The sequence below is a fragment of the Anneissia japonica genome, unplaced genomic scaffold (assembly GCF_011630105.1).
Source record: "Anneissia japonica isolate Jap-2015-1 unplaced genomic scaffold, ASM1163010v1 scaffold750_len1593409_cov174, whole genome shotgun sequence".
Classification (NCBI taxonomy): Eukaryota; Metazoa; Echinodermata; class Crinoidea; order Comatulida; family Comatulidae; genus Anneissia; species Anneissia japonica.
Genome location: NW_022756705.1, coordinates 1,355,706 through 1,378,120, shown reverse-complemented (window position 1 = coordinate 1,378,120; position 22,415 = coordinate 1,355,706). Strand labels below are relative to the sequence as shown.

Below are 22,415 nucleotides of genomic sequence, written 5' to 3'. Positions count from 1 at the left end.
TGGGAGTTTTATCTTGTGTTTTTAGTATCTATTACAGCAAAAAAAGGATCAGACAGCATTTTAAACAAAGGTGATTCATTTATTTACGAAAATATTTACAAACAATTTGCTCAACCTTTAATGGTTTAAAGAAATTATTATTATTATGGTAGGTCAAAAGTAAGTAAGGTACAGTATGTCAAACCACTGCGAACTATCCTCGACCATGTTGGCTTTAAGCCAATTTATTAATAACTTGTTCACAAATCAAAAACTGTGTATGAGTATTAAACGTACAAAATACAATTGTATGCAAGTTAGTGGGTTTTGTCAGTTTCTCCCCTTCTCTGCATTAGAATTAAGTAATATAAAAATATTTTAAACATAAGTCTACTTAGTGTTTTTGATACATGGATGGCCAGAGTAGCATAATTAACTGATATATGACTGATATATTGACATCAATGCAAATTACAAGTGATGATAAAATGGAATTCATATCTGAATTAATTAATTCTGTTAACACTAATAAATGTGTTACTGCATCCTGGTTAACATATAAACACAAGAAATTACTAGTACATTCATATATGATGTAAAGGCTGAACCTTTATAAAAAAAAATATTAAGTATAGGTCTTTTTGATACATGCACGACCAGAGTAGCATAATTGATTGATATGACTGATTGGCACCAATGTAACTTACAAATGATGATGAAATGGATTCATATCTGAAAATATTCTGTTAACTATAATAATGAGTTTCTGCATCCTGGTTAACATATTAACACAAGAAATCACTAGTACATTCATATATGATGTTAAGGCTGAACTTTATCAAAAAAATATTTTAAATGAAGGTCTTTTTGATACATGCACGGCCAGAGTAGCATAATTGATTGATATGACTGATTGGCACAAATCTAACTTACAAATGATGATGAAATGGATTCATATCTGAAATTATTCTGCTAACATTAATAATGAGTTTCTGCATCCTGGTTAACATATTAACACAAGAAATCACTAGAATATTCATATGATGTTAAGGCTGAAACTTTACCAAAAGAAAAAAAAAAGGATTATATCCACAAAAACAAATATTTTTAATTAATTATTTGACTTATTTTCTCCTAATGCTGTAATCCTTAACTTAATCTTTTTTCTCATAAATTTTGCCTCATAAATTACACGGGGATGTGGGCCGTTACTTGCTTTGTATATCTGAATATACTGCTAAATCAGGTAGCGCTACAAGCATTCAATGTGGTTGAGTAAGTCTTCTCACCACAAGAATAGTATTGTATGTAGGATATGTTACCACAAACTGAACATTATCACTGACAGATGGTTTCATGTTGCAGCATTTAACACAAGTTACCACGATCAGCTCAATCTATTACTGACAGACCATTAACCTTGCACATATACAGTAGACATTCACATGAGTTCCCACGGTAACATTATTACTGACAGACCATTAGTCTCGCTGCTATCGACATCGACATGAGTTCTTGGAAGAGCAGCTTGCAGGCGTATGGAATTAAAATCTGCGATATCTGAAATGTAATCATCGAAAGTATAAATAATAATTGCATTGATTGAGGAATTTGACAACAGTGCTTTCCAGTATGAGGAGTATTAAATTTCAAGTATCACACACATTGTTTATAATATAATAAAAACTTAAATGAAAACATTGGATATCCTGAAAAATTATTATCTCCTATTATCGTAAAAATTAAAAGAGAAGCCCGATGGACTTAATCTCGAGAAGAAGCCCATCTCGAAAAGCCCCCTCTTCAGTTTGCAAAAGTAATCTCGAAAAGAAGCCTTGTGCTTTCAAGCAAGGTAATATTGGCGTTTTTACAAGATAGTTAGTTCTCTTACAGTCATACCGATTTTAACTTTGATTATGATGATAGTGTGTCAGTATCACCATAATCAAAGTTAACATCAGTATAAATGTAAGAACTAGCATTGTACTAGCATGGTTAAAATTTAAAAAAATATTAAACAGAATTTTGAATTTCATGGATGAAAAATGTTGCATAGTAGCAATTCGAAAATTTGTAGTATTCATTTTGAAAAGAAGCTTCAATTCTAAGTTTGCAAAAATAACTTGAAAAGAGACCAATACCAAGATTCTAAAAAAGGAAGACGTCTATGTCTTCTATCAAAGGTTTTATGGAATATTATATATTGTATACTGAACAGTGATAAACTTGTTACAAAGTTACATTTACAAAAATAATACAAAATCAGAAATAAATTAGTATTGAATAATTGTTATTCTTACTTGTGTTTTGTTCTTGCAGCCTTTGCATTCAAATGTGTTGTTTTTAAGGTTAGCGATGGCAATCAGGCCACATAAATTGCACACATGGACACGGTAGGGGTCGGATGCAAAGAACAGACGTTCACGTAAGAAATTAGCAGCACCATGCGCAATCTGACAATCACGCTCCATCTCACCAAAACGCAAGCCACCATCGCTGAAAAAAAGAACAAAAAATTACTATGGCAGTATTGGCAGTGGAAAAAGATCATGTAGGGTGGGGCAAGGGGGTTTGGGAAGATGGAGAATAATAGACCTCTTTTTTTTTGCAAATCATTGTGTTTCATAACTGTGGTCTTTAAATACAACTACAAATAAGCCTAAAAGGCTGCAAGCAATAACATGATAGAGATCTGGATGTTTATATTTTTAACAAAGATAAGGAACCAATAACAGAATAGAGCTCTTGATGTTTATATTTTTCAAAAGGATGAGGAACAATTAACAGAATAGAGCTCTGGATGTTTATATTTTGAAAAATGCTGAGGAATGCAGGTTTATCCTAAATTCCAGATAAAAATCTTAAAACATGAGCCAAAAATATAATGAGGATTCTTGTCATTCTTATTTTCATTACTTTTAATATTTCTCTTTAATATTTAATCTTTTATCTATTGATCAATATCGGGTTAAAATAGTCATAAAATGAATTCATTTCAGGATGATTTTATATAGAAAATGTGTATGGCCTTACCGAGATCGTCCTTCCATGGGCTGCCTGTTGAGAATCTGAACAGGTCCTCGTGCCCTGGCATGAATCTTATCATCCACCATATGTTTCAGACGTTGATAGTAGGTAGGGCCGAGGTAGATCTGAGTACCAAGCTTTCGTCCAGTAAACCCGCAGTGCATAACCTAGCAAAAATAATTAAAACATTTTTTTTAAAATTCTGTACTGCATTTGAATTTATTTGTTACCGTTTGTTATTATATTTTTGATTATATGTTGTATGTTATACTCTTATGAACGCACCATCATCGTGTGCCACTGCTTTAAAAGTGAAGGTTCTAATAAAGATTATTATTACATTATTAAAATTTAGCACTAATTTAATGGTTAATGGCAGGTATTTTGATCTTCTCAACTTTAGGCATCTTATGTCAACAAGTGGTGATGTAAATTTGTGTTTTCAAACCAAGATTTATCCATAATGTGAAATGGGCTTCCAGTACATATTAGGGATGGCTTGTTTATCTACTAGTTCTGTGTAATGTGATTATGATTTATTTATTATATAGTTTATGTTCTGTGTTTGAGGGTTAGATGTTTGAGAGTTATTTTCCACGTAGAACAGTAAACAGGTAAAGCTCATCTTCCTCATAGCTTCTGAATATTTTATACAAAAGGTTTTTGATAATATTTGTATGGCTTATGTTCCATTACAGCTTTTACTTTCCACGTAGGATAGTAAGTTTGTAAAGCTCAACTTCCTTATAGCTTCTGAATATTGTATACAAAAGGTTTTTGATCATATTTGTATGGATTGTGTTCCAGTATTTACACTGTAGCTCATTATACATAACAGCTTTATTTCCCACGTAGAATAGTAAGCTAGTAAAGCTCATCTACCTCATAGCCTCTGAATATTTATAGAAATGTTTTGATCGTTATTGTATGGCTTGTGTTCTAGTATTAACACTGTAGTAATAAACAGCTTTTATTTCCCACATACAACAGTAAGCTAGTAAAGCCTACCTATTAGCTTATAAATATTTATACAAAGGTTATTATAATATTTGTATGGCTTGTCTTTTATTATTTACATTGAAACTCATTATATATAACAGCTTTTATTTCCCATGTAGGACAATAAGCTGGCATGGCACCCCTACCTCATAGCCTCTGAGATGGTATCCATACTCATTCAAGAGGGTGGAGATCTTCTGTACATTGACTGAGTCATTAAAAGGTGTGGCATCGCCAATTTCTCCTTTATTGGCCGACACCTTCCCTTGAAGACACTCAATTAAATGACCGATGGTCATACGACTGGGGATGGCGTGAGGGTTGATGATGATGTCTGGAGTGATACCTTCACATGTAAATGGCATGTCCTGTATTAAAAATATAAATAAAATTGAAATCACATTAACAAAACAAGTATGAGGCATGTTGTGGCAAAATGGCTAAGTTGTAGCAAAAATTGAAATTCAAGTTATTAATATTTTCAGATACCTGAGTATGTAATCTTTAAAATGAGTGGTCATTAATTGAAATTGGACATTTCAGTTATTGTAAAGTGAAAATACAGCACTCTTAGTGTCAAGATAAACATGATTTTGTGAATACATTCTTTAATAGAATTAACAATCAATATAACGTTACATAAACGATTTGTTGACTGTTTCCAGAACTAATACTTTGGGACATGATCAATATAACATAAAACTGTTAATCTATAGTGAAAAACAAGTTTGGATTTTTAGGAAATTTTTTGAGCTCCCATACCTTAGAGCTCATTTACTCAATACTGGCCAGTGCAACAACTTAACCACTGCGCCACGACAGGCCTCATATGCTTGATTTTTACCACGACATGCAGACAGGAGTCCACAAACCACATACATTATTAATTTTTAAGTTTTTTAAGATCTTAATAAATATCATCAAAATTAATATTATATACTATATTATATATGTATGGTTATACTGAACTATTAACAATAATATTTACTTTTATAAGAGTAACATTCAGTAAACTTAAACTTAATGATAAATCGAGAAATACATTCATTAAATTAGGTATGTATTGTTTGTGTAGTTTAGTTGCATACCTCCATTCTATATTTTATTCCGCATGTTCCCTTCTGACCGTGACGACTGGCAAACTTGTCACCGATTTGTGGAACACGTACAGATCGTACCTATCAAACAGAAAAGAACACATATTTCATTCTCTCTTTAGAACTCACATGGTCATTGACAACAATAAGAATGTTGATAAGTGTTAACATTCCTTTATCATTTTTATCCTAAATTCCTTTACTTGTTGAAACATTTTTGTTACTTTTATCTTGTTGCTTTTATTCTTATTGCTTTAAAAAATATAAATGTATTGCATGTTTCTGGAAGAGAGTGCTCATGATGAAATATTCTTATGAGTTTCTTCATGTAGGAACAAATCTACAGTATTGAACTATAACACACCAGGCATATTTGGATAACCAGGAACAAGATGACGCTGGTAAAGATATAGCCACAAACAAAATCTGAAGAAACTTGAGCCAATTGAGACAAGATGTCTGCAGCAGATTGCTACCAGTACCAGCATATAGAAAAACTTTTTGTAATTTTGAATGAAGGTTGATTTCACTACTACTGACCTTGATCTTACAAAACTTGTAACCATCATTGTTGATGCTGATCATGACTTTGTCAATAATACCGGTCTCACTACGTCTCATGAACGTACTAACATCGCGCTTCTGATGACGGCGGACCGAGCTCTCTAGCTGTAAGGAGAGCAAATATATAGTATGGTGGAGAAAAAACCATTATTTGACTGTGCTACAAAACTATATTGCCGCTACATTAAGACAACAAGGATCAATGATAATCTAAAACTCCACCGGATGAAAAAAGTAACTGATTAAAAAAAATATATTAACTACCACAATATTAAATTAGCATGCAATGGCAATAAGTTCTTAGACAAATGTTTTACCAAAATCAGAATAGATCTTACTTCATCATCAACTTCTGGAAGTGTGACTGTTTTTCCAATGAGAACATCATCGCCAGATACTCGCGACCCCGGTGCAATGATGCCGTCATCGTCCAATTTGTCGTACACAGCTGGACGCATCCCTGTACACATAAAAAAGCAACAACATATAGAAGTTAAAAAAAAGGACAATGGAAACATATTTCTCATCATTTAGACGGGGCAAATGGATTTTGCAGACATAGGGTGAATTTACTTCTCTTCTGCATCAAGTTCTTTTACAGGGCTTGGATACATTACAAACAAAAATGAGGCTTACAGCTGTTTGAACCCAATGATAGAAGTCAAGCATTTTAACAACTACACTAAAGCTCCACTAGTAGTTCAGAGATAACAAACCTTGGCAAGTTTCTCTGGAGGGTTTCTCAAAAAGCTCTTCCTGATCTAAGCCTTTCTTCGATTCAGAATCCCGATAGGAACGGTAGAAAACGGACCTAAAGAACACAGACAAGAAAATAAGTTGCAGTTGGAAAGTTAGGCTGTTATTAGGATACTATTTACTAAAGATATTTTGATACATGCTTCTCAAAACAAAGCACTTTAAAACGAATAAGATAATTTTTTTTACTACAATACACGTAGTCATCAAGAACCACCTTACCAGTTACTCTATCAAACAACCTGATCCCCCTTCACAAACAATTACTATTTACACTACCACCCAGGATTAATAATTTAAAAGATGTAGAAACACTTCGAAAAATTGTAGAAAGCACACATAAAAAACATATGAATAGTAATTATGGAAGTTAAAATAAATTCCATCCTTCCTATTATTACTAATAACACCTTATATAATCTTTATGTCTACCAACCTGAAAAATCCCCTGTCAATAGCACCTGCATTCAAGATGACGGAATCTTCCTGGTTGTACCCTGTGTAAGAGGCGATGGCAACGATTGAGTTGATGCCTGCTGGCAACTCACGGAAACGCAGATACTCCATGGAACGTGTGGTGACCAGGGGTTTTTGTGGATAGTACAGCACGTGGGCTAGTGTGTCCATGCGAACATGGAAGTTGGTGATGTAAACTCCCATAGCCTGCTTACCCATAGCAGACTGGTATGTGTTACGGGGAGACTACAGAAGAAAACAAAATTATCTAAATTCCTATCGTAATTTTCACCTCAACACAAGAATCATATAAAACAAATAAATAATGGGAAAATTTCATAATACAGACGAGTCTGCCAAAGTCGACTCTGTTTAAGTCGAAAATTCGCGTCAGTCGAATTTTTAAAAAGTCCCAATTCTTTCCTATGTATTACTGTGTAAATTGTTTGTTTAATTCGAAATTTTATAAGTCGAATTTCGTCTGCATCGACGGAATTTTCCTGTCCGGATAGGCTGATTTAAAGTAATTTCAACCACACAAGTCGAAGTTCCAAATTTAGTAGCGCACGTGGGAAAAAATACACAGCCGTGGGAAAATATGAAGTTCAATCCTTGTTGTACGGCAACAAGTTAGCCATGTCAAACTAACATCTCAGACAGCGCGCTGTGGAACTTGGCTCACATGATCATATGCGTAAGTTGCAGTCTACTCTCACAATACAGACACCGCTCCGGACCGGCTCCAATGTTCAGTTTTTCATCCAGTTTAATTTGTAAAACTTGTACTGAACCCATTTCGAACAAGATTGTTGTAGTCAGGGCCTAGCTTTTTAATTAATTTATAAAAGCCCTGGATTCTTTTGACTGCCTAGCCTAAGCAAATTCAACACATTATTTAATACAGTAATACGTACAGTACCTGTTGTTTTGCTGTACTGCTCAGCAAATTTAATTATTACCAATGAAACTGATGCGACTTTTATATTGTTTTTGCATGCATTTCTTTAGGTCTGATTATGTTTTTCCAAGCACACATTCTTCGTTGGGCAATGCCACTTGCTGGTCGGCAGTCTAGTTGGAAACAGAACAGGTCGCGCCCTCAAAAAATCTTCCTGTCCGGCAATTGGTCCATTTTCGTGGGGTGTTTTGCAGACTAGACATGTGCTTCGGCTGTGATGACATCAGATCGCCCAAAGTTTTATAGTGCGTGACAGTAACAAGCTCGGTGTAATCAAGAACGTTTTAATTAAACAAATTTATAAAACAAAACAAAAAACAAATAAGAAACACTCATGGTATATTTTAGATTCAAATCTAAATAAACTTAACAAATTATATTTTATTCTCTACAAATTTCCTCCGTAATTAAATTATTAACATGTTTTGAAAAGCGTCTTGAGTTTAAAGAATGAATGTGGTGCATTTGAAATTTACACCGACGAATCTAACGAATTTGAATTAGACGTCTACTGAAAAGAATAACCAGTAGAAACTTGCTTTGTTGAGTTCCCTCTTTATTGCAGGTTGATTCCAAATGGTTTTTAAGGATTAAAAGCAAGAATTGGAACATTGGAATGCGTAAATTTCACTTCATAATTAACCAAGAAAACGTCTACTGGTGTGTCGTGTTAATCAACAGATAATCTCCATGGCAATGCGAGTATAGCTAAGCGTCTCGTTTTCACAGCGTCTGGTATGCTTGTCGTTAAACGATGTCTATTAAACTATCGTCTGGTTTTTCGAGTGAGTGTTACCGTCCTAAATTTGACAAATCGTCCGAGATTTGGAATAGGGAGTTCATGTTTTCGAAAAGTATTTTATTAAAAAGAAGAATAGGAATGAGTTTGGGAAAATGTTCGGTTTTGCGTGAAATTCGATTTTGTGGGCATTGAGTACACATAGTATTGTTCTATGTTAATATTTTTTTTTCGAAAATGTGCAAGTCAAAATCTCTATAACTCGAACTTTTTATGCCAGTCCCATTAGATTCGACTTAGGCGAACTCGACTGTACATAAATAACACTACCAAAAGTAACAATAGATAATATCAACTTAATAAGTCAACTCAATGATATATTATGTATTTAACTTGTGTTCAATTTATTATAGAAATGTGTTTTGTTTTCGGATTCTTAATAAATATTTTACTTAACCCTACGGCAGCGCCCTCACCTGGTTGTGATCAGGGAACGGGATGATGGATGCACACACGCCCAGCATCATGGAAGGATGAATTTCGCAATGTGTGTATGTGGAACAGTAACCAAGACCTTTTTCACGTAGATCGTCTGGACTCATTGCAAGCATAATTGTCTCCTCTTCGTTTGTGTCTATGTACTCCACAACTCCACTGGCAACAAGATCTTGCCAACTATACCAGAAAGAAATCACATTATTATTAAACTTTGGCAATGGCGATTGCAACACAACGAGGCATGTATGACACATTATTGTCAATAATTATCCGATCAGACTTCAATCAAAAGTAGATTGTATCAGACGAGTGCTCATACCATATACACAATGTTAAATGTATGATATCATATCAAAAATTAATAATAATATATTAAGACTAGCTATTATTTCCTATGATCCAAACCATCAAGTGCTTTACCTGTAATTATTGTACTCTCTTTCCTTTAGTTGTTCAATGTGCCGTTTCTTTAAAAGTAATTTTTGGTTTTCTACGATCAACAAAGGGCGACATATTCTGCCAGCATCTGTGTAGATTCTAATTTCTCTTTCTCGAATGTCTCGCACCATAGACACCTAGAAAAAAAAGCAGAAATTCATTGCAGTCATCCAAGAAGATTTTTTTCAAATTAAAAACCTTGGAAATAATTTCTCATCTGAAATAACAATATTAATAGTCATAAACAATGACAAATATTCTTAAATGTATTGTTAACAAAAAAAAAAATCTCACATTCTACTACAGTCGAGTCTGCCAAAGTCGAATTTGTTTAAATCAAAAATTCTCGTCAGTCGAATTTTTAAAAAAGTCCCAATTCTTTCCTATATATTACTGTGTAAATTGTTTGTTTAATTCAAATTTTTATAAGTCAAATTTCGGCTATATCGACGGAATTTTCCGGTCTGGATAGGCCGATTTTAAAGTAATTTCAACCACACAAGTCGAAGTTCCAAATTTTGTAGCACACGTGGGAAAATACACAGCCATGGGAAAATACAAAGTTCAATCCTTGTTGTACGACAACAAGTTAGCCAAGTCAAAACTAACATCTCGGACAGCGCAATGTGGAACTTGGCTCACACGATCGTATGTCTTAAGTTGTAGTCTTCTCTCACAATACAGATACCCCTACGGACCGGCTCCAATGTTCAGTTTTTCGTCCAGTTCAGTTTATAGAACTTGTACGCATTTTGAACAAGATTGTTGTAGTCTGGGCCTAGCTATTTAATTAATTTATCAAAGCCCTGGATTCTTTAGACTAGGCCTAGGCCAAGCCAAGCCTACGCAAATTCAACACATTATTTAATAATACGTACAGTACCTGTTGTTTTGCTGTACTGCTCAGCAAATTTAATTATTACCAATAAAATTGATGCAATTTTTATATAGTTTTTGCGTGCATTTCTTTAGGTCTGATTATGTTTTTCCAAGCACACATTCTTCGCTGGGTAATGCTGGTCGGCAGTCTAGTTGTAAACAGAATAGGTCGCACCCCCAAAAACTCTGCCTGCCCGCCAATTGGTCCATTTTCGTGGGATGCTTTGCACTAGACATATGCTTCGGCTGTGATGACGTCAGTTCGCCCAAAGTTTCATAGTGCGCGACAGTAAAAAGTTTGGTGTAATCAAAAATGTTTTGTTAAACAAATTTATAAAAACAAAGCAAAAAACAAATAAGAAACCCTCATGGTATTATCTTAGAGTCAAATCTAAATAAACCTAACAAATTAGATTTTATTCTCTACAAATTTCCTCCGTAATAAATTTAGCAACATATTTTGAATAGCATCTTGGGGTGCATTTGCAATTTACACTGAACTTGCTTTGTCGAGTTCCATCTTTATTTCAGATTGATTCCAAATGTTTTTTAAGGATTAAAAGCAAGAATATACACTAATTAAAACATTGTAATGCGTACCTTAATTTTACTTCATAATTAACCAACAAAACATCTACTGGCGTGTCGTGTTAATCAACAGATAATCTCCATGGCAATGCAAGTACAGCCAAGCGTCTCGTTTTAACAGCGTGTGGTATGCTTGTCGTTAAACTGTGTCTATTTAACTATCGTCTGGTTTTTCAAGTGAGTGTTACCATCCTGAATTGGACAAATCGTCCAAGATTCAGAATAGGGAGTTTATGTTTTTAGGAAAGTATTTTATTAAAAGAAGAATAGGAATGATTTTGGGACTTAAAAAAATGTTCGGTTTTGCGTGAAATTTGATTTTGTGGGCATTGAGTACACATTGTTCGATGTTAATTTTTTTTTTTTTTTAATTTGCAAGTCGAAATCTGTATAACTCGATCTTTTTATGCCAGTCCCATTAGATTCGACTTAGGCGGAGTCGACTGTATTATTTTGTCTATTTCTCACCCACAATCACTACCTTTGAAAATATGACAGTGGCGGATCCAGGAATTCAAAATAGAAAGGCCAGGGGGAGACTTCTAAAAATGGAAGGTCTATACCATTTCAGCTACACCATGGTTGGAGATGAAGTACAAAATTCTGTGGCTATGACAACTCTTTTCTCATTTCTTTGTACAGTATTTTCAACAAATTAGGGGGAACCCCAGAATTGCTGCCCACTGAATCTATGTATGTATGAGACCATACCTCTGAAACAATGATATCCATTTGTCTCCTCAGTTTCCTCAAAGTATTCATCAGCTGATCAGGATCTCGATGGATACCAACCCAGCAACCATTCACAAAGATCTTAGTCGCTCTGTAACAACAAGCATCACATAACACTATCAATAAGACCAGCTATGATGCTAATCATTTTAGGAATTTGAGTTCTTTTAATTTTCATCCTACAACAATGTACAAATTTACTACTGTATTCTGCACACTGCTGCCCTTGTAGAATGGAAACCAAAATACATCAAGAGAATTCTGTCTTCTGACAGGCTGTGATGCAATGAGTAGCCTTATTTAAATCTAATATTTCCTTGATGAAAATATTTTACTGGTTAATGTCTGTCACATGTCACATGTACTGTATGTAAGACACACAGTAATATCAATTTAATTTAACGACAGAGCAATTACTTATATTGAGCATGCAAACAAATTAGCTTTATATCCCAGTTGCTATTATATGTTTTATGCTCATCTGCCTCTGTTTCTATTTATAACTACTGTATAATGTAAGGGTTACATGATGAACTCACTCATTGATAGCAGCAGGTGCTATCTCCTCTAAATTCTCCATGCTCCACTCTTCCAAAAACTCTAAGATAGGGCTAGGTTGTGACCCTACAGAGATGTAGGCCATCAGAGCTAGGTTCTTGACAAGGCCTACGGCATGACCCTTAAAAGAAAAAAAATATGGAATCATTATAGCATAATATATGCTTTTGATTAGTTACCTCTGTTGGAGTATCATAGCATTATCACTCACCTCAGGGGTTTCAGCAGGACATATCATACCCCAATGGGTGTTGTGAAGCTGCCTAGGACGAGCAAGTTTACCATCTCTACCAATAGGTGAGTTAAGACGACGCAAGTGAGATAAGGTAGATACAAATGTCAGTCTGTTCAACACCTAGAAATGAATGATAGTTTGATAAGCATAAAAACATTTAGAAATAGCCAAAAACAAGATATTTAGAAATCAGCATCAGTAGTTAAAACACTCTTAACCAATCAGATTAAGGGAAACCAACTGTTTAAAGCAGTATTTCAATTTGGGTTGCAGTAAAATGAGACTTTCACAATGCAGATATAAAATAATTTTATTTTCATTCGCTAGTCATTAAGCTTGGTTGTAATACTATTCTAAATATGGCTAGACTAGGTCCTATGCCTACAGTGTTTAGGCTAGGCCTAGCATTGTTTGTGATAGTGTGGCCTTGTTGAGCTGACGACAGCATTTGAAGTTTTCGGGCCTGGAACGCCTGCCTTTGCACTTGCCACGTGGGGTGTAGGTCCCCTGCTTTTGCCGACTAGCACCGTGACATGCTAGTAAGAACCCTGGTACCTAATCTCATTTCTATCATGATACGTTTGCTTAATGTCAGAATATACTATATGCACTTTTGTGAACATTTTCGATTTGGAGTGATAAGAATTGGATACTTTACCTGTGACACACCGGCCCTGGCTTGATGAGCTTTCTTCTGATCTCCCCAGTTACCTGTGGCCAACGAGTACTTCAAACCATCTGTTACAATTCTGGTCTTAATAGCCAACTCCATGTTAAAATCCTATGGGTATAATAAATGTTCATTATAATTCACTCATGTTAACTTCAGTTTTTACAGGGTTGTAGCTGTAGAAAACTAAGGGTGAGTGATAGACATTTTAAGGGTGGATGGGTGATAACATTGGTAAACTCTAATAATATGAGTGAATTTTAAGTATGGAAAAGTGAGTTAATAAGGGTGGGCCAAGGGCCATGAACAAAGTCTTGGTGGCCCCGCCCACTACACCCTTGTTCTTAAATTTTATACCTTTCAATCAATGTATTCCACCTGATTATTTTCTTTTACATCTGTACCATATATAATTCTAACATCCCACAAACCTTTCCTTTGTCAATAAACTTCTGTGCATAAATTCTGACTTCCTTCATCAAATTTTTGAAGAGTGCCCGGAACAGGAATGCTAGAAGAGGACCAGCTAAGTCCAACCTCTTGTTACCATAATGATCCCTATCATCACATTCTCGTCTGCCTACCGATGCAAGCAGCAACCTGTGCACACAGTACCTGAAGGAAAAAACCAAAAAAACAAGTAATATAAAGCCCTGTCCAGACTATCAAATTTTATTTAACAATGTGACAAGTCTAAATATGGTTATGATGACATCACATCATATTTTATTTAACAATGTGTCATGTCTAAATATGGTCATGATGACATCACATCATGACCATATATAGGCACATCATGTCTATATATGGGCATACAACAGTTGTTTGTTAAAGAAAATAAGATAATCTGGACAAAATTTTACAAAAGTAAACATTCAGACTGTGGGTATAATCAAAGAGTATAGAACTGCAAGAGGTCTGACTCTTTGGGTTTCACTGAAAAGCAATCTTACCACAAACTAGAGGGCGTCCTTCAAAAGAAAATAAAAGGTGTTTGCATCAAACGTGTGCTGTGTCTATAGAATGCATGTTCGAGTTTCAAACTCTATTTGAATTATAATAGGGCACGCCCTATCTTGTGGCACTACATTTTTGGTTTCATCGCGTGCGTGCATGCAAAATCAAGGCAGGTGCGTCTCTTGCAGTTCTACTCTTTGGTATAATTCCCAGCTTAACTAATAACATCTTTCTTTTCATCTGGTCTTTTCAGAATGACTGACATCCTTACCCAAGGAAGTATGCTTTCTTGGTTTCACAGAACTCGGCTATACCCACATGAGGCAGCATTTCCTTCTGTAGAATTTCTTTGGCATATTTTACTCGTTTGTCTTTAGTTACTCCAGGTCTGGCCCCTCTTGCCCCAATGAAGTTGAGGGCAACATTCTGTTCTTGAATAACAAACGCTTCATCAAGAGAAGGTTTAACCTGTAGGTAGATTAAGATAACAGTTACTAGTCAGTCGGCAATAACAACCAAGTCACAATTAGTCAATATTAGCCTGGTTCTCACGAGAGCCCTAGTATCCGGATCGGGAACTAACCGTTAGGGCTAACCGTCAGCACCTGCGTGAGAACGCCCGATCGGTATACGCTAACGGTTAGCAAGCGCTATCGGTTAGCAAGTTGAGGGCGTTTCTATCATCAACCAATCACACGTACGCGTTTACAATTTCCAGTTTCTTATTGGCCAGTGATTCGATCATCATATTGTTGGTATCCGGATCGGGATTTTCTAGCATGGACGCACGGTAGCTAACGGTTAGCACGATCCGGATCCTGCTAACCGTTAGCTGCTGTGTGAGAACATAGCCAATAAGTCATATTACATAGTTAAAAACAATAGTTGGTTATTTAGCCGGTAGGAAGCCTATTAGTTCACACAGCATTTCCATGATGATTAAAGAGGGTGTATTCTAAGCCTAATCTTACCATCTCCATCATCTCAGGGTCGTCAAAATCATATATAATGTGCTCCAGGATGTCCCTGTCCGACACAAAGCCAAGTGCACGGAACACAATCATGATTGGGATTTCTTGGCGAATGTACGGTAATACTGACACAATCCTCTGACCTATCGCACTCTTACGAGAACCCTGGAAATGAGACAAATCATTTGTATATAATTATTTTGTTTTATGGTCATAATAATTTTTAGTTTTTATTTGGGTCATTTGCTATGAAATAACATCTGCATATATAGAAGCTTATTATGCACTATAAAAAAATGCATATTTATTATAAAATTATTATCAAATTATTATAAAAAAAAATATTTTATCAGTTTTATTATTATTATCAGGAAGTATTTTTATTAAAATATAATGAATGATTTTCTTACCTGTCCTCCCTTAGCCATCATATGAACCCAAAGGGTGCTTGTTGGACGTGAAGAATTTTCTAAACATGATCGAATCTCAGATGTGTAGGCATATTTGCTATCTTTCTTCTTGAATACGTACACAGAATTGGTTGCCATTTTTTCCTGGGCAATGAGTACTTTCTCTGAACCGTTGATAATAAAGTAACCACCAGGGTCAAGGGGACATTCATTCAACTCTGTTAAATCACGATCTGTTAGTCCACTTAACAAACAGTACGTAGATCGCAACATGATTGGAATCATTCCAATATATGTCTTTTGATGTTGTGTTTCTTGTGGTTCTTCCCCTTCTTTGATGACCGTCTTGGTGATGTCAACATAAAGTGGAGCTGAATACCTACAGACACCAAACAAACATTTTATAGATTCAGGGTTCTAAAGTTGGAAGATGATGCCCATTTTTTGTAATTTTGAAATATTTGGGGACCCAGACCACTAATCTGGTTAATGAGCTTTTTAACACATTTAATCTTATTTTGCTGTACATAGTTATACCCATCAGCACTGATTTCCATGAAAAATAAAGCAGCAAAGGCATGCAAAATTATGAATTTACGGAGATGTGTTAATTTTGCGAGAGTATGGGAGGATGACCTGACTCCAGTGAGTTCCGGCGACTTGGGACCCCTGTAAATCCGACAAACTCCTTGGGTAATTGTGGCTTAGCTTTTATAAAAGACACAATACTTGTTTCAAATTATTGTTATTACCTTACAAGTGAAATTGTATTTATGAATGAAAATAGGCTTATGTTTGAATTGGCCATAATAGATGAAATTACTCATCATATAATTTAGAAAGCTTCAGTGCATCTGTTGGCTTCATATGTTTTATTAGGCAATCTAAATATATTTAATATCTTAAGTATGCTGGTGGAAAAATTAATGTTTTATTAAGTTTCTCTTTTAACGCTATGCTTGTGCATGGGTACATTGTTAATGACTTTGTTGAAGTTGTCTTTATTCCGATTGTAAAGAATAAGTTAGGTGACGTCACGTCAACAAATAACTATCGTCCAATTGCATTAGCCTCTGTGTTGTCCAAACTGTTCGAGCTCATAGTGGTCGATTTCTGTAAAGATAATCTTGAAACTGACTATCATCAGCTTGCTTTTAAGCCCAATCACTCCACTGAGACGTGCATTTTTGTTCTTAAACAAATTATTGAATATTATCAATGGCATGGTAGCCCAGTTTATACTTGTTTTTTAGATTCGAGTAAAGCTTTTGACCGTGTGAACCACTGGTCACTTTTTGACAAACTGATTAAGAAAAACGTTCCTTTATTTGTTGTTAGAATCATACGTGAATGGTATGATAAGCAGAGGTTCTCAGTCCGATGGGTCTTAATACCTCCGATGGGTCTTAATACCTCCAAAGTGTTTAAAGTTTCAAATGGAGTGAGGCAAGGTGGAGTCTTGCCTCCTTTCCTATATAATATCTAAAGTATATGAATGACCTTAATATTATTCTTAGTAATATGGATGTGAATATGCTGAAATGAAATTCAATCATTTAAGTTACGCCGATGACATGGTTTTGGTGGCTCCGTCGATGGACGGGTTGCAGCATCTTGTGCAACTATGTGAAATTTATGCCAATGGGCATGATATTATATACAATGACAAGAAATCAGTGTGTATGAGGTTTATCCCTAAAAGTATGAAGTCTTGTAGTACGCCCAAAACATATCTCAATAACAAAAACCTCAAATATTTTTGTATCATATCTTGGTCACATAATATGATGTGACCTCAATGATGAGCTTGATATCAAAAGACAAGTTAGATCACTGAGTATACGTGGAAATGTAATCTGTAGAAAATTTAGCAAGTGCAGTGATTAAGTCAAATGTATATATTTCGTTCTTTCTGTATGAGTTTTTATTGTTCTACGCTCTGGTCTATGTATAGGCTTTCATCTATGAACACACTGAGAGTATGTTATAACATTATTTTAAGAAAACTGTTACGCCAACCAAGATACTGTAGTGCTAATGCACTATTTGTTAATAATAATTTATTATCTTTCCAAGAATTTAGGAGAAAATCAATCTTTAGCTTTTTAAAGCAATTTTCCACTTGTGTGAACCCTTTAGTTCGTTCTGTAAATGGATTTTTTTAGAGTTCTAGGCTCTCAAAAAGATGGAACGAACTTCTTTATGTTAATCCATAATTTCTAAGGATCATGTGGGGTTTATTTTCCCCTTGTATTTATATTATCATTAGTTAAGTTGACAATGTTTAACTATGGATGTAAAGTCTGAAATAAAGAATAATGATGATGATTTAATCATTATAACAATAAATGTTAAAAAAGGGCACATACGTTAAGTTTCTCAGTCGAGCTTGGTTCGGCATCATGGGACTTGGTGCACCATCCTTCTCCCAAAATGTTGGCTTGGAGAGGTAAATCTGTTCAAACTTCAACAGATAACGGTTCTATTCAAATAAAAAGATAAGTTGATAAACTTTCAATATGCTTGGCAATAAGTTCAAAAATAAAAGTAGAAAAAGGCAACTATAAATTTATATTAATGTATGAACAAGTTATTAAAAAACAAAAACAAAAGGTCGATTGACATCACTAGCTACAGTATTCCTGCTCCATTCATGTATACAAACAAGGTAGGAAATTGATATTGTTCAGCTAATGTGCCATATTGCATTAAGATAGCAAGACTTAAGGTTAAGGTTAGAGTCAAGCCAGCTCCACCAATCAAAACTTTAGATTTGTATCAGAGCAATATTCATTTACTTATTTATTATCAATTTGACACAGAATAATAATGACAGGTACATTGAAATACAAAAGCCTGACAGCTTTGAAATGAATTTCTCTCCAAACCAAACATGGCAAAACGAGACGAGGTGGAGTCATGGTAGGAGCGTCTTCATCGTGGCTCTGGGTAAATTCTACCACCACCATTGTCATCATGCCTAGACTAGACCAGTGCAGGTCTTTTCTGGGGCCTGCCTTTACAGTCTTATCTGCAAACGTTGAAGGTTTCTATGGACACGATAAAAAGACTAAGAAAGGTGTCTCTAGAATATGCCAAAGCTTACAGGAACTTCATCTTCTACTGATGTGTGCTGCGATTCAGCTTGCAGTTCAATTGCCGGAGCATCTTCAACAATTCGCTGCACAGACATCTGGATGAATTCATCAAAGGAATCCAACTGCTGTCGTACCAAACCTTTCTCATCAAAATAAGAGCTGATGACAATCCAGCAGGCTTCCTGCCACAGGTCTGGTGTGATTTCATCAGAATCATCTTCTTCATATTCTGGGTTGGAAAAAGGTAGTAAAAAATGCTTAATATAGAAGTAACACTGATTGGCATATTATATTATTAGTATTATTAATTCATGGCCACATTATTTCAATAATGGATAACAAGTGAAGAGTTAGACTAGCCTAGGCTAGGCTGAGCCTAGGAATGTCACCAGTTTTGTTGGCCAACAACCATTTCAGCAGTAGCCTAAGCCTCTCTAGTCTACCTAGGCCTTAGTAGTAGATAGGCTAGGCCTAGCTAGTTCAATCGGGGCCCAAGCCTAGTATTCTATTAGTTAGGTCAGGAGACCGGGAACAGTCCGTTCTGAGAGTACTACTTCAAAAACAAACGATTTAGCAAAATTACCTTCTTCGGGATCATACATATCTAACTAGAGGTGTTCCTTGTTTAATCGGTAAACCGGTAAAGCTGGAAAGTCAGTCTAAAATAGGTTCCAGAAAGAAGATGTAAAGAGATTCAATAAGCAACACTTAATGCTGACTCCAGCGCTAAATGCACTGTCGGTTTTCCCTGGGTATTATTGAGGGCGCAATTTATAAATTCTAGATCCTAACATCCTAACTAGATACTGTGCCATAGTGACCAGACCTAGCATAATTTTGCTTTTTGGCATAATTTAGACCCATTTAGCATCGAACATATGTGCTGGCATGATTTTAGAAAAAAATTAGCATAATTTAGCTTAATTTTGACCTCAGAAGAAAAAGAAAAACTTTAATCTGAATTTAACCAGCGGTCAATAACCGCTAGGCATATAATATTTTGGGTTTTTTTTCTTGGGGGGGGGGGGAGGAGGGGTCCCTTCCTCTTTGTGGTTCATCGATTAATGGAAAGAAGAATATGTATGCGATGTACTTTATATACACACATAATAGGCCTACTAGTATTTACTGTAATAAGAATGAGAAAGTTTACCTGACCGTTTTCAAGAAAACCTTAAAATTTCAAGAATTTAAAGACAGCTCAGAAGTCGGGAAAGCTAATTTCCTGCTACCTAGGGATCGAAATTTTCAACACTTTCCCGGGGGAGGACACCCGGACCCTCTTTCCTCTTTGGGGTCCATCAGTTCATGAAAAGAAGAATACGTATGCAACTCAAATTTTTATGTACATATATACACACATATTTACTGTAATAATACGGTAGTGAGAAAGTTTGGCCGTTTTCAAGAGGGAAAAACCTTGAATTTTAAGAACTTAAAAGCCATTAAAAGACACCTCAGAATTTCCCGCCATCTAGGAATAAAAATTTTCAAAGAGGAGGACCCCCTTTCTTTTTGGAGTTTTTATGAAAAAAATTTGACACCCCCACCCCCAAATGTGAAACCAGGTCCGCCCGTTTTTATAAACTCTATTTTCAAGGTGCTTATTGCATTTGTAGGTTTCACATTTTTGCTTGTTCAAAGCTATGAATAAAACAATGCCAAAAACAAAAAGTTAAGTAGGCATACCGGCCTATCACACTAAACGTTGACTTAGTATAAAATTAGTCAATACTGTGTTCAAATTTTGTTATTATTCTATTACTGTGGCAATAGGCCTATATACTGTAATAAAACTTCATGATAAAACTTTATATGGTTCAAATATCACAATTTCCAAAAAATAAATGATAATCTGAACAAGATAGACATTGTGTTTTAAGACCAAAGGTGCTAAATATATAGTACAATATTTTACTTTTCATAATCTCAAATTATGATACTGTAATGCCTATCTGTGTTTCCCATAACCTCACAATTATAATACTGCAATGCCTGTGTATCACTACAATGCAAACCGTACATGTTCCATATATATCAGCTCCAAAAAAACAACAAAAATGTTTTTCGTTTTACTAATCTTTAATTCATTATTGCCTATTCTATTTAAAGTTTATCGCTTTTGTCGTTGCTGTCTACTTACCTCCCATACCATCCTTTATTTCAGGAAAGTTTTTGATGGGTAGTTATTTGAGCAAGTATTTTTTAAATGTTTGTGTATACAATTGTAATACTAAATAAATCACCCTTCATTGGAAATAGCCTACACAGTATGCCAACAAAGCACACAGATCCGGGTTATAACACTGAATTAAATTCTCACTGAAGAAGTGCTTAACTTAACTTAAGTGCAATTTAATTAATTGCACTTAAGTGCATATACAGTGTATATGTACCTGTAAAACCAAGAAACATTCTATTATTCATGCATGGATTCCATTATTTTGTAGAAATACAACAATTAGTGATTACATATAAATTCTTAGAGATATGATTATGTTCTTAACGTTCAATATTTTACATGATTTTCTATATTACTTAAAGATGATTCAGGGTATATCTGTCTATTATCTTCTTGAAGATTCCTGTCCTGGCGTTTAAAACGCTTAAGATGAAGCCATATCATGTCGCAGTGCAGTATTCGAGAACTAGCGCTGTTCATGTATTAAAAGAGTATATGTATAAATTGCTTGCTTCTAATGGGATTCGAATTCCCATAATGTTCTAAAACTATTGTTTTCTAATTACAGTATTGAAGGAGCAGCCATCATGGATTCCATTAGTTTGTTCCTTAAAGCCAGCCCTACATATGCGGATATAAATGAACTGCACTCAGAACCGCCCAGAACTACAATTAGTAGTTATATTACATATATAAAGATATGTACCTGTATATGCCTAATTATATATTCCTCTTTTTTATGGTTTTCTATAACCGTAAGACGGTTCAGAGTTTATCTGTTTATTATTATCTTCCTGACTCCTGTTTTGTCGTTAAAAACGCCATATCATGTCGCAGGTTGAGTGCAATACGTCGAGAACTATTAGCGTTGCTCCATATGTGAAAGAGTGTGTACAAATCACTTTCACCTAGTGGGATTCGCATTCCCACTAGGTTATTGTAGCAGCAACCATTTTTATTTGAATAAAAGAATGTTTGTAATTAAGTGGATCTGGAGCAAAAAAAGCCAAATACAGTAGCTTTCTTCAAGATTTAATGAAGTTCTATTTATAATGAATATCTTCTAAAACATCAACAACTTTTGGACGATGCATCCAAACATATTTGATAAAGGTAATATAGGTAAAGAGCTTCTGTTAGGTCCACATTTCTAGTGAATCTAAATCTATGAAATGATGATTTAGTTATAATTTTTTTCTCTTGTATAGTGGTATCTCTAACACTCTGATTACCCAGGTTCAATTCCTGGCGAGTTTCACTCATGTGCAATTGAGTTCCTAGTTGATAGTATTGAGCAATTTATCAGCTAATACGGAAAAACTGTATGTTACATATACAGTACATTTTATATTACTTCTGAAATGTAAATTTTTCAAGTTAATACAATGTTGGCACTACTGTATATTTATTTTTATTACTGGAGTAGAAAAAAAAGACAATACAGTACTGTATAACAATACAACTATGCTGGCATATGGAGTATTAGTTTACAAAAGTATGTATTTGTAATTAAAATTACACATTCATTTTAAATATAGTAACCAAAATCATATCAAAACACAAAACCACTTTCACTATTCTAAATTCATATATATTATTTATATTGCTTTTTAATAAAGTACCA

At 34.8% G+C, this 22,415-nt stretch overlaps 1 protein-coding gene across 1 annotated transcript; it reads right to left on the bottom strand.

Annotated features, from left to right (window-relative positions):
• Window positions 1-58: 58 nt before the first annotated feature.
• Window positions 59-19,353, bottom strand: LOC117124342 (DNA-directed RNA polymerase II subunit RPB2). Its single transcript, XM_033270550.1, has 22 exons — window positions 19,193-19,353; window positions 18,618-18,838; window positions 17,881-17,993; window positions 15,512-15,890; window positions 15,102-15,266; window positions 14,402-14,598; window positions 13,605-13,788; window positions 13,162-13,284; window positions 12,480-12,623; window positions 12,250-12,389; window positions 11,690-11,801; window positions 9,494-9,648; window positions 9,052-9,250; window positions 6,859-7,124; window positions 6,383-6,477; window positions 6,005-6,126; window positions 5,643-5,771; window positions 5,094-5,183; window positions 4,152-4,373; window positions 3,013-3,173; window positions 2,280-2,475; window positions 59-1,539 (listed from the first exon to the last, which is right to left on the bottom strand). Exons 1-22 carry the CDS (start codon window positions 19,209-19,211, stop codon window positions 1,447-1,449), a joined length of 3,525 nt encoding a protein of 1,174 aa, XP_033126441.1. The 5' UTR covers window positions 19,212-19,353; the 3' UTR covers window positions 59-1,446.
• Between the last annotated feature and the right edge of the window lie 3,062 nt (window positions 19,354-22,415).

Bases quoted from the DNA above. Each gene is read 5' to 3' on its own strand.
- LOC117124342 (XM_033270550.1), bottom strand. The intron at 9,251-9,493 runs GTAAAGCACTTG...TTTCTGGTATAG, and splicing joins AGAGAGTACAATAATTACAG to TTGGCAAGATCTTGTTGCCA. The intron at 4,374-5,093 runs GTATGCAACTAA...TTTTTAATACAG, and splicing joins GAATAAAATATAGAATGGAG to GACATGCCATTTACATGTGA.